The sequence below is a fragment of the Athene cunicularia genome (assembly GCF_003259725.1).
Source record: "Athene cunicularia isolate RWA chromosome 7 unlocalized genomic scaffold, athCun1 chr7_part1, whole genome shotgun sequence".
Lineage (NCBI taxonomy): Eukaryota > Metazoa > Chordata > Aves > Strigiformes > Strigidae > Athene > Athene cunicularia.
In genome coordinates, this window is record NW_020799107.1 from 11,371,116 (window position 1) to 11,385,094 (window position 13,979).

Sequence of the window (13,979 nt, forward strand, 5' to 3'; positions counted from 1 at the left end):
GGGGGGGGGGGGGAAGGGACTTGTCAAGCCTTTACTGAAGATGGGAGAATTAGTATATCCAGTTTTTCCTTCTCCAGTCAGGCATCTGATACTCCATATTCAGTCATTCTTGGCTATTTTCTGACTGTAAAGTCAGTATCTACTGACATTAAGGGATGGAAAAAATATACTGAAAACTACACTAAAAGAAGAAACATCATTGCAACTGTTTCTCCACTCTTCTCCCCAACCCAACAGTATGAAAACTTCTTAAACAAAAAAAAAACCAAACCACACACCAACTCTAAAAGCTGTTGACCACCAGCTCTCAAAAAGAAGGAAATATTTTTTCTTTTGCAGTGAGGATAAGCAGCACCTGTCAATGCACAGGTAGCCAGGCAGCCAAATTCTTACACTTAAAGGATGAAAAATGCCGCGTATGGCTGACACTCACCTGAGAATAAGAGGATTTTCGGCCCCTGCTCTTGAATCACTTTCAGAATCAGTGGGATGACCAAAACCTTCTTTCAATACCATCTCTGTCCTAACTGATCTGACCACATCAAGGCACATGAACAAGCCTCATCAGCGTGAAAGCCTGGTACAAAGATGACAAGCTGAATAACTTAAAATAAACACTAAGAATACACTCCTTGTTACAGTTCAGTAACAAATTTAATTTGGGAAGCATACATGAGGTAAGATACAGGTCAAACTGAGGTTGACCAAAAGTGAATAACAAAAAATGTAGTAACCTTATAGAAAAAGATTTCTCTCCTTTACAAGTGAGATGCAAGGTCCCAAGGACTATCTCAAATACTATCACATGACTTTAAAAGTACAACCTTTTTTATATCTTTTTCCTACTTTGTACCTCATTCTAAATAATTCAGAGTTCTCTGTCATCGTAAGTACCTGCTTCTCATCTTTGCACTGCAAGATATATCACAAGCAAAAAAATCCTTACTTTAGAAACAGGCTTTTAAAGAATTCCAAAGTGCAAGAACTACACTTAAAGTAGAAATGAGAGGAATGTACTTAGCAGGGACACTGACCTAGAAGGAACTTCAACTTGAACCCCAAGTTGAAGCACAAAACAATTCTCTTCTTTTGAGGGTACAACAAAAACCTTGTACAGAAAGTCTCAGCTATTTGATGCTCCAGAAAGTTAAAACTTCACAGGTTTCATGGTAGCAGCCTTAAAACTTTCAAGGTCCTCAAAATTATACTTTTCTTCTTAAAGGAAATAAATTCAGGACAGGCTCAGCTTACAGATACATAGGAATCCAAACGCAGGTGGAGTAGGCATTCTGTTGTAGGTTGAAGAAAGAAGAGTAAATGAAGACATGCACAGCTCCAAACCACAAGGGTTTCCAGCTTTTTAATGAAAGCTTCTTACTGCCAGACCTTGCTGCTGAGCTTACTTCTCAACCAACCTCAAATTCCCTCTCAAAGCTGGGGGACAAGACTGCTCAGGGCAACAGCTTCAAGGCACAGCAGTAGCTCTTGCTACTGTGTTCCTACTCCACATGCTCACCACTTACCCTACGGCTGTCAAGGACAGGCATCAGCGTCCCTTCAGAGGAGGTCCTGTTAGCTCTGCTGGGCCTGCCAAACAGTTGAGCTTTTCTCCAAAACTTCAGCTTCCCATGAAGCACACACATGACAGTATGGCAAGAGGACAGGTCTGGAAAAATCTTTGTATTTTAATTTAGAGAAAAGACAGCGTCAGAGATAATGAGGTTCTACCTATACTCACTACTACCAGTGTTTTATTGTGAGCAGGAGCCTGAATGCTGAGTCTAGAATAATCCAGCCATAATGAACTGGAGCACCAGACAGGTAGGGGGAAGCAGGCATAAACCATGTCCAGATATTTGGTGGCTGTTGTCTGAAAAAACATCAGTTGTGTCCCAGTCCTTCTAAAAGAGGACTGGAATTCAGTCCTTATGTTTATTGTAAGAATGCTCTTGCCCCCAGATAACTTACAGAAACAGACTCATTATTGCCAGAAAGTAGGTCAGTGTCATTTAAAGCCAGTTTGAAATGCATCTCTACAGAAACTTCTTAATCTTTAAAAAGAGAACACATAAAATATTTATTTGAGGTGCAAAATGTTTGAGAGACTAACAGGGGAAGCTCTTATGTATACTGCATGAAATGGCTTTCCATGCCTCATTGAGCCATGGAGTATGAAAGGAGAGTGGCTTCTCACACTCGGCAGATAAAACACCATACGAAAGTGCTTATCAATCTAGCAAATCACAGCACATGACTTGCTAACTCTTTTTCCCAGTGCTGTGTGATCACGAAGCTTTCTGCTTTCTCTGGTATCTCCTCTCAGTCTTAATGATCGTGCTGCAGATTTTTCCATATCAGATAGGCAGCTCATTCTTAAACTTCAATATTCCTAATTATCAAACATTCAGCATTTCAAAATGTAAATAAAATTTGCATCTCTGCAAGAGTAGCTCCGAAGAAAGAATATAGCATTTGCATTCAGACTGGCTAATTCCTGTAAGATAACATTTCATAAACAAAATGCTTCATTGAACATGGAGATTTTCAGCTTTTACAAAGGAAAGTGAACTTTAAACAAATACAAATCAGTTGAGTGATTAACTTTAAGTGTTTTGGGTTTTTAAACTAATCTTTATGTATAACTAGTATCAGCAGAACAATCTTTACTGATTAAGGAACCAAATGATAGTGAAACTCAAGCCACTGAAAATTAAGGGGGGAGGGGGGGGGAGATGTAGAAGGCGATGGTAAGAAATCATTTAAGGTCAGTAAGAGAAAAAGGAATAAAAAACAAAACAAAACAAAAAATATATCAATCAACACCCCTCCATCACATACAACCCAGTCAGTCTGGGTAAGATGAGTGGTGTTAGCACCACAGGTTACATAAGGTCAGTTTAAATTGTGGACAACGTAACAGGTTAAGAAGCAACTCAAAATATGCTTTCGCCTGCACCCCCTAAGCTTTGTCACAATCCTAAATGTTATCTTAATTAGCCCAGTTTTCTTAATTATACTTTGCAGCAACTCAATCTTTTATAGCACAATTCCAGCGTTTTTTTCAGTTTTATTGCAGCACTAGAAGCAGCAGTGGTTCCTCTGCCAAAAGCCAAAGGGCATGAAATGCCTCTGAGCTTTGTCTTGACTAGGTCTTCGTAGTCTCCTGCTCCCATCACTGCAGGGGAAAGCCTCTCCTGCTGACACCCTACCCTCCAATTTCAGTCCCTTTCCCCCTCTGCCTTCATCCCGCCCAGCAGTTCCACCCAAACCAATTCCCACTCCTGCCTGGGGAATCCACAAAACCTACCAACACCTGGAGGGAGCTGGGCATTCCTCCAGAGTAGTGGGGACCACACGATGATGGGCACACAGTGCTTGTGACAAGAGGGACACGAGCTGCCCACCTGCTGCTTCTGCTCCTCACACAAACAGCACACCCACATGTGGTTTTGGGGCAAGTGAAGTTCACAAGAGCTCAAGTCGGGGACTGTGGAGAGAGCCTTTGGCTCAGAAAACAAAGGTCAAGGTCTTTACCCTGTGTCCAGGGCTCAAGACAGACTGATTTATCCAACTGAAAGTTTTTGATGATTAACTTCTCCCACCTGGGTATTCTTACTTCTCAAAAAGTTACTACTTACTTTCTGAGAAAGTTTACTGCAAAATATAACAAAAAAAGTAACAGTGACAGAGGAAGAATGAAGGGAAAGTAATATTTTTCTTACTTTTCATATTTTGTTGCCTTTTTCAGTGAGATGCCTTCAGTATCCAACACTTCTCTCAAGAGAGCTTTGCAGAGTGGAAGGGGAAAAAAAAAACTAAACCACTTTCATTCATCTACGCTGCAACAATTTTATGGCACTGGTCCTAAAACATCCCATTAGTGATAGGTATGGAGAAGATTAGAGAAGAAAGCTTGTATCCACTGAAGCAAGGTTTAATAGGCTGCTGAGTTCAGCCAGAGCCTTCTCTTAAACAGTGCACATCATTAGTAATAATTACCTGTAGCCGTATAATCAAAATAGCTATCACAACTGACATGAGAAGTCCAGATGCCATCTTTGGCAAGGTTTGGAAAAATATTTCTACTGATTATTATAAAACTGACTCTAAGAGAGAAACAAGCAATAAGAATACCACAGTATAAACCAGGGGTAAAGAGCCACCATGATACACTGTAGAATTTCAGCCCAATGCTTGGAAATACAACCAAAAATAAGAATGCAATGCCTAGGAAGGGTGCAGAGAGAGTTTCTCAACCACATCTGATGAGAAATAAAACTCTGTGGAAGTTGATACCGTTTGAAAATATTTTCATAAAAAGACTACCTGCAGAACACCATTCTGTAAAAGCAGCACCACAAGATTGTTTCCTCCACTTTTTCAGTTTTATGAACGTTTTTCACTCTTTAAATTATACCCAGTGGGCCAGCTGACGATGGGCCTTGAGTTTCTATTACACGTTCTTAATTTCAAGTGTTACTGTCAACAGGAAGTTTAAGATGTATTTCTAATAATAAAACTGTAATCCTTTCTTTACTTTTGCAAGGGCTAACTACCAGAGTAGACAAAAAACCTTCCCCTATTAGTAGTCTTATATTCCACTGAAACACTCATAGTAGTAACAACTTTAACTCTGACTGAACCATCCCATACCTTACATAAGGTCTTACGTGACAAGGGCCAAGAAGGTTTAGGAACAGCAGCACAGGAGAACGTACTTATGTGCAAAGCCATCCAGCTGAGCTGCCACTCCCTTGAGTTTTGATTAGACCAGCCTACTCAGTAAGGGCCACTCTAGCCACAGTTGTTAAAAAAGGTAGGCTCAAATGGATTTTTAGCATTACAGAAACACTTTTTACATGAGGAGCTCCTTGGGTTTTTTTTTTTTTTACATTAGCCCTTCTTGAATGACTCCCTGCTACACCATCAGCACAGAACTTGAGCAAAAGTAGTAGAACCAGTAAAAAGAAGCAAGATGGGAAAAAAAAAAAGGTAAAGGTTAGCAGACGAATTAAGAGAAAAGACAAAATCAGTAGTGGGCTTTCAATACTCTTGTATCAACAGAACAGGCCAACTAAAAAGGACATCCTGCTTTCCCAAATATCTAGAGAACTGCTCCTTAAATAGTAAAGCAGTATCAAGCTAGGTTAATTTGTTGGTTTTTGAATGTAGATATACATTTAACCTATCCCACCACAATGAGAAAAAAATGGGATGCCATTAGCTCCTCAGTCTCACTCATATTTGAGACAGGAAAGTATTCAAATAACTAACCACTTACTTCAACAGATCTCTTTAAAAACATCACATTGTGAGAAACGTGTCACAGGTGAATGCACTCTACTCATACAAATATACTTAGTTTCCCAACTCCCCATAGTACCAAAACCAAGTTTCAAAATCTGAGACTGCTACATTATGGATTTAAAAGCCAGATTTTTTTCTTTTTGATAATACTGACAGTTTTAGAGGCTTATAAACTCATTTCAGTTCCTATGTGAGAGTCAGATTTTCAGTGCTGCTGCTGCTTGTGAACTCCAGCATCCCTATTTATTGCAGCCTTTCTTGCTCCCAGTCTCAGAAACACAAATGAGCTGCTAGAAGCTATTCTGAAGCAAATATAAAATTCTTCCCCATAAATATACAGTTCCTTAAACCTTAGGAGCTCTTCACTGGCTTTTAGCACTTTAGTCTTACTTGACTGTTAACCTAAAACTGATTAAACTTCAGTCCCAAAAGTAACCTCTCAAAGGCATAGCTAAATAAGTACTTTCACGTGGCTTGTCGTTGGATTACTTGCTTCCCAGCAGTCATTTTCTCTACCACAAACTGAAACAGTCAAAGCAGGCATATTAGAGCACAATTAAAATTCCTCTTCCAAATCACAAGCTCACAAAACCCTGCCTAACCCAAAGTTAGCTGAAATTCACTACATACAAATGTATGAAAACTTTAAGCTAAAAAGCAGGTAACTGAGAACGTATAGATCCTCTTGACAGAAATGTGCAATTTTGCAGTGACAAATCATGTCTTAAATTACAAAACACATTAGGAATAATTCTCCAGACAACATTGAGATGGATCAATTGACTCGTTCCAGCAAAACTGTTCTTTTCTACTAAAAAGTCCTTTAAAAGTCAGAGTTTTCTTAAATATCAATAAAGACACACCAGCAGAACCATGACCATTCCCTTAGAGGTACACTACATACCACTAAGACTTATCAGCATAGATTTAACAAATTAAACATCTGGTTAACATCTCAGAAAATACCCACAACTTCCAGTGATATGTAATGCAACAATCAGAAACCTAAAATGGCAAGATTTCCTGTAACTCTGGTAACACCCACACAATTTTTCACCTTCATGCAAAGTCCCAGTTTTCAATATAGCAGTCATCCAAGGAGAGACACCGGATTATCATCTCAACACAATAAAGTCTGTTCATGCAACAAACACATGGTGTTTTGCTGTTGTTACTAGATTTAAAGTGGTTTTGCCCTTACCTGGATGGCTTTGGGAGCTCATTGCTAGTAACGTCTAGTCCTTTGGAAAGGGGATTCAAGACGGATCAGTTTCCACACAAGTAACAGCAGCTCTAAAGAGCTCCAATGCTTCACCAATACATAGAAATTGGAAGTGGGGATTAAATCATGGCCACCTTATAAAATCCAGGGCACAGTGACATGCTGAGTTGTATAGGAAATAATCCAACAGGGTGGCAGAATATCTTCTAATGGCTTTCAAAATGGGAACCTGCAAGTAAAGACAAAGATGTCTACATTAAAGAATTAAGATTTTCAACCATTTAAATTACACATTATCCAACATATTTATCCCTAGAATATTAAACTATGAAACTATTTTAGGTATTAAAGGTTTCAGAGAAAGTAGTTTTCAGTTATAGATGCAATTTTGATTAATAACCATAAAAGCATAGATTAATATTTAACATCACAATTTAAAAAAAACTTTTCAATTACATATGCAAGTCTTAAAAACCCAAATTTGCGTGTTAATTCTTATCTTCCAACAGCACCATATGAAGCCTCTTCAGTCCAACAGCTTCCATATTTTAAAAACCGTATGTATGAGTGGTAACTGTACTCCACGCATCTGTTCCCCAAAGAAGTCTAAAGAAAAATTCCTCGGTGCCAAGAAGTGGTCTTGGAGCAGGAAGGAAAAAAACCCACACAATCAATTCCACTCCCACTCTGCCCAAGCCTCCAACAGATTATTAAGAAGCAACTTCAAACTGCCCGGAGGGAAAAAAAGCCACCGTTCCCAATTATTTTTAAGCTGTATATTAGAGGGAGGAAGAAGAGAGAAAAAAACTCCACTGAGTTAGCAACCTAGTGTACCCCTACTCCCACCCCCACCCCCCCAAAATAAAAATATAAACATAGTAGATACTCTAGCTTATAGAAACCCCCACCTCAGAGGCCCCCACAGATGGTGTCTCTGGTGCAACTGGCAATACTTACAACAAAAGAATCTGCTGCAAGGTATCCTGAAGTTCAGGTTTGGGGGTTCGGGGGTTTTTTTGGCACTATACCAAGTAGCATACAATATTTCTATATAGGCATGTTTTACAGGCAGAGTATTTCAGGGACACTGCTCTTTTTTAACGTGCATTGAGACACTTGCCACCGGCAGGTCATGTTCAGAACCATGCTGAAGCTGATTAAACCAAATAGTGTTCTTTATGCAAAGTATTTCACAACCACAGGTTATTTCTTCTCTTTGCACTGAAAAAGCCACCAGCATTCAAGGCTCCCAACAGGTGATAACCTCTCCTGGCTACTGAGTACGATGTGTTAGCAGACAGCTGGTACCCAGGAGTTCCTCACAGCCCTGACAAGGCACTTTGGCCCTAGCAGCTTGGCTAGCAGGAACAGTTTATACCCAGCACTCCCTAACCCAGTTCAGCCACGAAGTCAGCCTGCTGGTAGAAACCAACTAGTTAACCCATCTAAATTAATTCAGCTGACTCTGCTCAACGCAGAGCAAGGAGCACTCACCCCAAACTGCTCCACCAGCAGATCCAAGGGTGTGGTGACCTCCAGCAAAGAGACAGCAATATTCCTTGGGCGGGCGATGATTATGATAGTAACTACTACTGCCACTTGCACAATGAGTATCTGTCCACAATTCATCTGTGCCACTACATTCCAAGCAGTCCCATCCATTCTTGGAAGAGCTCTTACGCTCAGATATTTGTGTTTCTTTTCAATAACACAGCAAAACCAGGTCTAAGGCTTAAATACCACCACCAGCACTTATGATGGGCCCTGCTTTGTAATGGTACTTCCCTGGTTCGCAAAATTATGCCCAAGCAGGCACTGTTGAACAAAGAGGTCTTCCTTGCAGTATTTCATTAAAAAGCCTCTTTAATTGGCTGTTTCTCTCTACCCCAAGTGTCTCAGCACTACTACTCTCCAAGTTCCTCTGCCCATCTTGCATTTTTAAAGACCTGGAATGCTCTTTCATGTTATGCATCAAATTCAAGAGAAAATTACTTAAGTGTCATTTCTAATCCCTGCAGGTCTCTGCCATCCCAAACATTCAAGATCTTCCAGTTCCATTAATTTGCATATCCTCTTGAACAGAGTCAAGTCAGCTCAGATCAAGCATTAGCAAAATATTAACATCATTCATTTCCAATAAAAACAGGAGGTAATGTTATAGCATAAGCAAACTCAGCTGTAGACAAGAAGGATTCGGAATGAAGTTAACACATTTCTGTCCACTCATTTTCACAATGCAAGAATCAAGTACAGAGCACAGACAGTGAAAAGACATGTATGAATTTCCCAAAGAAACTGGACTGAAACATTAGCAACAAATCCATTTAACAGTATCACCAGTTTACCTACTCCCACCCCTTCCTCCAAAGGCCTATTTAAATTCAGTCAGGCATGAGAGACCCAAAATATTCTGCATGATTTAAGTAATTCTCATGCTGGAGAAGAGGAGCGACAACAAAATAACCACGCTCAGATTGAATAAGCTACAGCTCAGCTCAGCTATACTTTTCTTTTTCTAAATATTTTCTACATTTTAGAAGACTGAGTAAAGCATAAGCAAAGAAACCTTCCTAGGAACTCCATGACCAGCTTGCCCCCCAAAACCACACATGACAACTCCACAACTCAGTTCTGCACTATTCCTTCCACACACTTTCCAAGACCACTTTTTTGCCACTGAGTATCTAGCCAACCATTAAGAGACAGAACTGCATGTGAACTAGGAAATCTAAATAATCCAACTGTTTTCCAAGTCTGTTTCCATAAATTTTGCAGCTCCTGAAAGCTTTTTTTTTTTTTTTAAATAAGTAACAGGGATCCTACACTTCCATCATACAAGTGTTTTGACAGTATGAATGTTCACCTTCCCCTTCTCAGCCCATTCCAGATGTGCCTCTCTAATAGTCACAAGTACAGATGTGCAGTAACCAGTAATTAAAGTTATGATAGAGCTTTATTTACAAAGCTCTATTTTTCAGAGCTTAAATTGCTACTGTACTTCAGCCAAGATAAAAATCTTGGCCTAAGGGTGAAGTTTCAAGATTGTTTTAAACCAAATCAGCCTGGTTGCTTCAGGATAGCCAACTATCGATGACCTTGCTCAATCTGCAGGCCCTCTCAGATGTCCACCATCAACACCCTAATAGAGCAACACTGCAGCCAGCTGATGAGATCACTTGAAAACCTCAGTTAAATAAAATCTAACTGCCTGCTGACCCAATGCATCAAAATATGGTGTACATCATATACCTACTATACCCATCATTGTGCTCTGAAGTTTATTTCTAGGTCCAGAGAAAGCTGCTCTGCCTTTCACACTCCTGAATGCTACAAGCTTCGCAGAAAACACTGTTTTAGCAGGACAAGAAAGCCAGCGTTGCAAAGACAACAGCAGAAGGAATGCAAGGAGAATGCCTTCCATACCCTGGCACTTCTTCAGCAGTGCTCCACTGCTGCTGGGTTTTGTCTCCAAAAGCCATGGAAACATCTATCTTCCAAAAAGCATTATCATCGATCCTTCTGCCTGACACTGCAGATTAAATACCAGTAACAGTTTTTATTTCTTTCCCATCCCCCTACCCCCCAAAAAAATCTACCAGTGTATTAGATCCCTTGCTGCATTAACAGGCAAACAGCACTAAATTTAATCCCATGTGCTCCACGTAAGGTGATGACAACATCATCCTGATGCTTGCTTGGATTCCTACTCATAACATGCAGCTTGCAAACGAAACACACGTGCTTTGCACAGCCTCACAGACCTAATGAGAGGCAGTGCCTCTGTTGGAACTTATTGATTAAATCTCTCCTTTAGCAACAGATCCTGAACTTTACCCAGCAGCAAAAAAAAAGCAGCTGCCTTTGCTTTTCAGGGGTTGTTTATAAAATACTGACAATATAGTATCTATATATGAAAGGAGGAGGGGACAAGAAAGAGGCATATAGCTGTTTGAAAACAATAATAATTTAGTGTGACCACAAAATTATTTATTGCATTTTTATTTAGAGCAGAGGCAGTGTGAAACTGTCTCCCAGGCTGATCTGTCTCTCTAGGAACTGTCTCTCCAGAGCCACCACTTTGCAAGATGACAAAATAGTCCTGAGGACCAACACAACCCTTCAACATAACTTAAACTCCCACTTCTCAAGCAGGATCCAGCTTTACCAAAATACAGCTTTACAGCTTTTGAGACCAAGTTTCACAGGCATTGCCCGCTTCCAGAAGTGCTGGTTTTCCTACAGTTTCAATGATACTCAAAACAGACCTCTCGGAAAACCTGTTTGCAAGCCTCAAACATCATCAGACATCCTCTCAAAGAGTTTTAAGTCTCTGAAGACAGTGTTTCTGTCTCTAAACACATACTGTAGGAGTAACAGGTCAGACTGTAAAATATACCATCAGCCTAACACTCAGCTGTGGACAGAACAACAACTAGAATACCATGACAGTAATAGAAAATAAAAACAGAACACCAAATTCACTGTTGTATTAGCCCAGTTCCTCCAAAATCATTAATATTTTGTGAAATCTAGACACTTCCATTTCCAATTACATAGTATAAGAGTTTCAGAAGGGCAAGAAAAAAAAATTATCACAAGTGTGGTACAAATTCCTCATACAGGTGAAGCAAGTAAGTCTTCAGCCCAGGCAGAGATAACTGAATTGTGGTTCTCTATCACCATAATATCCTTAATACAGAGAAGTCACCAATCACACTGTTTTCCACCTATTTCTTTCAGAGCAAGAAGTTTTTCCTGTTCTTTTTTTCTGGGAGACGGGTTGGGTGGACACAGAAGGGAAGGAAGGTATCAGAGAAGATACTTCAGGTGGCAAGTTGAAGCAGAGAGCATTACATGCTCCTTCTTAGATCCACTAGGGAACTATTGACTCGGAGTGCTGGAACAAGCAAAAGTTTTCCTGAATTCCAAAAGCAAATGGACAAACATCTTAGAAAAGAGGTCAAACACGAAGTGCTTCTGCACAAAACCAGGAAATCTATGACACAAGTCAGAAATGTGTTTCAGAGAAGTGTCACCACATGCATGTCCTGTTGTGAAGCACCTCCAAAGGTGTATCATCCTGGATGCTGCTGGAGAACATGGCAGCCAAGCACCTTTAAAAGACAAAAGCCCACCTACAGTCACCAAATCAACTCAACTCTGCTTTGTCCTACACAGATGTGACAGTCCCATCTTGAGAAATATAAAGTTTACTCCTTATAAATTTCTATATTGTACTGAAATCACATACCAAACTCTTTACTTAGTTTCCACACAAGTGGTGAGTACACCTGCATTTAAAGAAAAATAAGTGAACTGGCAAGTGGAAGCATCTACACAGCACTCAGGTATCCACATGGAAGAAGAACAGAGAGCAAAATAAGTTTGAGTACCTGAAGCCTTCATTACAGTTAGAACTGTATAACTAATAATTAATCAGAAAAACTCAATACAGCTATTACAAATAGCTTCTCACCAACAGTGTACTAGGTATGTACATACATGTCACAGTTAGTACAGAGCTAGGCTGACCAGTCTAGTCCTTATCACTAGAGCATCCCATCTTTGCTAACCTTGTTGTTTCTCTTATCTCGCAGTAGGAAAACTAGAGGTACTTACCTTTATGATCAAAAGCTCACCACAATGAATCAAATGTACTAATCACCTAAGAAATACAGAAGCATTACCCAGAATTTCAAGGAATTAAAACACAGTATATTTGTTTAGCAAATGCTGACATTTCAATGCCAGCCATTACAAATGCTATTCTCAGATGACAGCCTAGAGTAGAACAAATATTGTGTTTCCGCCTCTCCCTTAAACCTCCACTTTCAAATACACGCTGTGAAGATTTATTGCTTATACGCTCACACTAAACATTTTCACTTTGTGACAGGTTTTGTATGGTATAACGTTCAGAAAGAGATTCAATCTCGAACCACATTTGTCCTAAGTGTTAAATTACAGTATATGTGCATTAAGACTTCAAGAATAACCGATACCTACTCTGTATTTACGCAGTTCCTTCAGGGAAGGCTATAATACATTGCTAGACAGTCCCTGGAAGTCACTTTTGGAGCAATTCTGCTATTATTTCAGGCAGTGGCTCGTTAAGCAAGCCTTTGCAATATAAGCAGTGCTATATATATGCACTGAAGTCACCATCAGACATTAAAAGAAAACAAAATGAACAACAGCCACAAATGGCAAGACACTATTAATTGTGAGCTAACTTTATTAACACAGAACTAATCCACAGCTACTCAAGGGTAGCAAACCTATACAGAAATAATTAATCTAATTATGTCTAACAAATTCTCAATAGAAATAATCAAGAAAAATTGCTTTCTACAGTTTCATATGCCTTTGCTTCTTATTGTCAAGAAGCACTCCACTACTCACATCCATGGCATGCAGATTTCTTAAGGCTGCCTTTCCCAGGCTCTTCTCAGTTGTGTTTCAAAGTCAGCTTCTCAAAAGGATCTCTGGTGGCAGCCCTTACACTTAAGTTGTGTGAATTCAAATGCTGAGACACTAGCCCAAACTGAAAACACAGGGGACACTGATATTTCAGTAGAAGTGAACACCTTTTCACCCATTTCAATGTTAAACACATACCTGCCACTGTTAGAGCTTGTCCCTAGTAGAAGACTGCAAGGTTTCCTCACAAAGCTTTAAACCATAGGCTACTTGGAAGTATATGCTTTTTGCATATTCTGCACAAAGTCTCTCATGGTACCATCTATAGACACTTCTGCAAATCACCACTTTGATCAACACTTAGAGCTGCTTCGTGAGCTGAAGGTGCTGGCATGTCTTAAAAAGGAAAAACTTAAATCTTCTGGTAAACACCCATGAAGCCAAAAAAGTTTCTATGACCCTTCTTCATTGCTAGGGGTACACAAGAGCATTAATATTATTTCTACTTCCACAGATTTCACACCAACAGTAATACTACCGGGTAGCCGAAGAGGGGATCTGCTGATATCGCCTTTAATTTTAGACCTCAACAAGCATTGCTGTCGAAGCAGCGCTGCAGGTATCTCAAATACACACAGAAGCAAAAAAACAAGGCTTCAAGAACAACCAATTGGATAATGATTGGGCCTAAATCCTCTGATGTGTAATCCAAGACTCTGAACAAAAGATCATCTTCATGAACCCAAGCAAATCTGGAAATACCACCTCATGTTCACTCTGTGGGAGCTCCCATTTAAAGTGGTCAACAGCTTGGAAAATTTCTTAAGAGTCAAGCAGGAAAACAGCTCATAGAAAAGCTGCACATTCAGAAATGCAACTTTGTGTAAAACCTGGAATATGTAGATTCGTAGGATTACAGAGCCCTCCTTGACTAGCAAGACTCTGGCAGAGGGTCTGAAAGAGCAGGATGCTTCTGAGCTTGATCCAGTTTCTCAGCAAGAGCAGCAAGAACAAGCAGTCTCACAGATGG

The 13,979-nt window shown here is 39.8% G+C and overlaps 1 protein-coding gene across 4 annotated transcripts in view; it reads right to left on the reverse strand.

The window, feature by feature from the left end:
- Positions 1-6,755, reverse strand: part of HDAC4 (histone deacetylase 4) — a 236,519-nt gene extending 229,764 nt beyond the window's left edge. For all 4 annotated transcript variants that reach the window (XM_026852598.1, XM_026852596.1, XM_026852597.1 and 1 more), the window contains exon 1: positions 6,509-6,755. In XM_026852598.1, coding sequence (XP_026708399.1) covers positions 6,509-6,530 — 22 coding nt within the window. In that variant the 5' untranslated portion in view covers positions 6,531-6,755. The remainder of the gene's footprint in view (positions 1-6,508) is intronic.
- Positions 6,756-13,979: the final 7,224 nt, after the last annotated feature.